The 4,098-nt window shown below is 34.6% G+C and overlaps 1 protein-coding gene across 1 annotated transcript; it reads right to left on the bottom strand.

Annotated features, from left to right (window-relative positions):
• Nucleotides 1-677: 677 nt before the first annotated feature.
• LOC128240449 (uncharacterized) lies at nt 678-3,615 on the bottom strand. Its single transcript, XM_052957090.1, has 3 exons — nt 2,683-3,615; nt 2,382-2,477; nt 678-1,382 (listed from the first exon to the last, which is right to left on the bottom strand). The coding sequence occupies exons 1-3, from the start codon at nt 3,484-3,486 to the stop codon at nt 678-680; spliced, it is 1,605 nt and encodes a 534-aa protein (XP_052813050.1). The 5' UTR covers nt 3,487-3,615.
• Between the last annotated feature and the right edge of the window lie 483 nt (nt 3,616-4,098).

Below are 4,098 nucleotides of genomic sequence, written 5' to 3'. Positions count from 1 at the left end.
ATGATGATATATTTTACTTCTAAAGCATTATTGCAACATATATAAAAAAATGTTATATACCTGATTTCTGTACTTAATTCAATTAAGAATTAGGATGTTACCATGGATACAATTGCAGTAAAATCATTCTTTATATGTTAAATTAATCAAATATGTAATTTTATATTGATATTTTGCATTGATATATTATAAATTGTTACTTCAGATAAAGTGATAATATTTCATGTCATTTTCAACATAGCTGTATGATGGTTGCTATCGTAACAATGGAACAATATGAATTTACAGTTCATATATGGATTTTTGTGAGTATGACAAAAGCTGTTGTAATACATGTTTTAAAAATTTGTTTCATAGTTTTCATTTTACTCTGTGTAAATATAATTATATAAACAACAAATTAAAGCATTTGAATTATATTGGTAATGAATATTTAGAGTACCTTTTAGAGAAAACATATTTTAAAGTTCTAATTCATTAAAAATGACAAGCTAACTGGACATAAAAACAACTTAACAATTCCCAATATGGACTTTGTATAGTCTATTCATATAAATTACCATTAAGCATTTCTGATGCAAAATAACAACTGTTGAAACATGAACCACTATGTCATAAAGTTTATCCTTCAAAAGAACATTAGCATATGTTTGTTGGCTGTTTAAATGCTGCGCCATTTAATCGCTGTTCGAGTCTGAACTATCAACTGTTGGTGGAACAACACTAGCATCATCAACATATTCACTCCAGTCACGAACACCAAGAGCACCCAAAAATCTGTGCTTTCCATAACCCAAGTACCAAATCACTGCTGCACAGTGTGCACACATTCCAACTATCCTTGAACCAGATCTACATTTGCAATACCAACCAAGAATTTCATAATTGTTGAATTTAATCCAAAGATTGTATTGTTTCGCCGAGACATGACGACTTTGTAAACGCACACGAATTAGCCCACTTCTTTCTTTGTGTACACGAATGTCTTCATCGCCCTCAAGGTGTTCTTGGATGTATCCAGGGCAAAGCTTCAACTGATAGACACCACATGTGAGGGTCCGTAGTATGTCCTCAGTGAGACGAGGGAAGTCTTCAAGATCAGTGTCAGAAACTGGAACCCACACGGCTCGACTTTTGTCGAGATTGCTCTCCTCAATCTCAGTTTTCAGAGAGTTCTCTTGAGTTGCTAACTGCAGCATATGTTGCGCGAGTCTGTCATCATCAGAGCATGAAGATGAAAGTGGCGGAAGATATTTGTTGCAAACGGCACAAATTATTTGCACAAAGTCGCCAATAAATGGAACCTGGCTGTTAGGTAATACTCTGTCTAAGTATTTCCATCTCTTGAGCCGTGCGTTGGCAGACTCAACCACCCATCTGATCTGAAGTTTAAAAGTATGTTTTTAAAAGGGCTATACACTGTATGATGAAATAGCGAAATAAAAAGAAAATTGTCGAAAACTGACTTAAACTTGGTATTGATGTGTACAATGCATTAAAACTCACAGTTTTTTCGTATTTTTCCATTAAAAAAGTTTATTAGGTATGTCTACCTAGTAGAATTCCTCTCTTATGCGTGATTGGCTCTTCTATGTTATCACGTGATATTACCAAGTTAGGTATATGTCTTAAATATTCAAACCATATAGCGTAAACATTCGTAGCACAGTGGATACAACACTGGACTGCAATTTTGGCGACCCCGGTTCGAACCCGGTGTCCGACTCAATTTTTTTTTACATTTTGTTTATTATTTTTTTACAATTATGATATCAAAGAGTGCAACATTTCATTAAATAATTGTCCTGAGATTCGATACTGAAAACACTTTTTTGGTGCCAATCTGGTGTATAGTCCCTTTAAAAACATTTAATATGAGAACATTTTGTCAACAAGGCGATGACTGACTGGTTTATCTGTGAGGGTGCAGCTTTAAAGCTGCACCTTCACAGATTAATAAGTTTTTTTAAATTATTGTCTCAGAATCAGCTGATTTTGGCATGAATGCCTTCAATTGGGCCATATAACTTACAATGTAACAGATCTCAATTGTTTGGAAAGCGGATTTTTTTTTAAAGCTTTAGTAAAGTTTTTAACCTCATTTTTCAAACTTAAATATGAAAAACTGGGATCTGATTTTTTGTCAGCAGTATCATATCTCTACTTTCGCGACATTAACTCAAAAATTGGCTCAATTAAAAGAAAATAAAAAATAAATAAAAAAGAAGTTGTCAAAACGGTCAATCTGTAAGAGTGCAGCTTTAATATATCATACCATATTTATTAGAAGTGTCATTATGGTGCTGGACTTGGACCTTACTTACGATTATAAAGCATGTGCAATGAATTTGGATCCTGAAATAATAAAAGAAGATTGATACCTTCGTGACAAGCCTGCTAGTGTTGGCGACCTCGGTTTGGAACTGGGTCTCGCCTTTTGGCAAAAATGAAGGCATCTTTGACTGTATTCCCAGATCCTAAAAAAAGATATGTATGTTTAATAAACATTATATTGATTATTTATATTATTAAAGAAATATAAACTTTTGCTGCTCATTATATGAAATGGAAATCATAGATTCAAAGGGCAAATCACTTTTTTTTCTTTCCTATAGATATATCTTTTTAAACAAAATATCATAATGAAAACTATTGATAAATATGTTGATACATCTGCCCTACCTCTAATAGCTGCAGGGAATCCCTAAACCCTCTGTCCACCACAAATATGTCACCAGGATGGACATACGATTTGATATCCTCAACGTTTGTATTGATGATATGGTTGAGGATTTTTGCATCATTGTTCTTTCCATCAGACAGGTAAGGGCCAAGTACAGACATGTAATGGCCACTTGTTGTTACAATCACCATTGGCTTAACAAGTGGCCTCCCCTTGTGCATGCTGTATGACCTGCGTTGGAAATGATGGTTTTGGCTTTTTTGGATATATATGTATGTTCCATCCAACACTAAAATCAGACGTGAACTGTCTCCAGCTTCATCAACAAACAACGATCGGGCGAGTTGGCGTGTGTGTTGATTAATTACTTTTTGCCTTGAAATATGGTTAAATCCTAAATTGAGAGGTACAAAGTTTTCCTTTAAAGTTTGTCTTGTTGTAGCGATTGCTCTTCGAACACTTGATTTGGAAATACCAAATATAATTGACAGAATAGTATTTGAAAGTCCTGATTTTAATTTAAAGAAAAAAATTCCGACTGTTGTGAGAATATCTCTGACAGGGGTGTTACGGATATGTCCCTCCACACCAGCACAAATATCCCGAATGGCCTCCTTGTTAAGTCCGGTGAGATCAACATATTCCTCATTGTTCAGCGTGTTGAAGTCAAATCGTTTTTGGGTCTTGTTACATGATGCCCTCAACTTGTTCAATAGTTCCAACACAGTTGCACGGTTTACAAATGCAGATTCAGATGCCTTGACAGATTGGAGGGCTTCATCTTTTATTTGGGATTCATCCATGTGGACCGGACAGCATCTTGTGCCACTTTTGATGATTACATTCCGCTGAACAAAAGCTGTGAATCTTGCCTCTGATGGCACAACTATAAGCTTGGGTCCAGGTCTCTTACAAATAAAGCACCGTGAATGAGATTTGGGTGTTGAGGGGATATTCAGTCTAACGGATGGAGGGCTAGCAAATGACTTTGATACTGGAGGTTGATATTCCTCATTGTCACTTTGGTCAATGAGTTTATTATCGAAATTTTCAACAGGTGATAGCTTGTAAAAGTGCTTTATACGGCATTTGTTGCAGAGTACATCAGTGTCCTTCAATTCAATTGGCAGGCGCTTAAGTATCAGTTGCTTAAGTTCTGAATTTATTTTACGTCTATTTTTTGGATTTGTCCGTGTTTTACATACACACACTGGAATGGAAGCCGTACTCCTGGCATCTGAAATATTACGGATGAATGTATATTTTATCATGCAATAAAAACAGCAAAAAATTATTATTTTTTTAAATTGTTTTTAATTATCTGTTTCACTCCTATTGTAAAAATAACAATAATAATAATAACAATGAATGATTCCCCTTGATCATTAACGATATTAAAATTAAAAATGTTTTAC

Source organism: Mya arenaria, chromosome 7 (assembly GCF_026914265.1).
Source record: "Mya arenaria isolate MELC-2E11 chromosome 7, ASM2691426v1".
In the NCBI taxonomy this organism is placed as follows: Eukaryota; Metazoa; Mollusca; class Bivalvia; order Myida; family Myidae; genus Mya; species Mya arenaria.
The sequence above is the reverse complement of the archived record's forward strand: the minus strand, read 5'-3'. Positions and strand labels throughout refer to the sequence as shown.

Coding starts and splice junctions, on each gene's coding strand:
- LOC128240449 (XM_052957090.1), bottom strand. CDS start 3,486: ATGGATGAATCCCAAATAAAAGATGAAGCCCTCCAATCTGTCAAGGCA. Junction 2,478..2,682: donor ATTCCCTGCAGCTATTAGAG/GTAGGGCAGATG, acceptor ATCTTTTTTTAG/GATCTGGGAATACAGTCAAA. Junction 1,383..2,381: donor CTAGCAGGCTTGTCACGAAG/GTATCAATCTTC, acceptor TTTAAACTTCAG/ATCAGATGGGTGGTTGAGTC.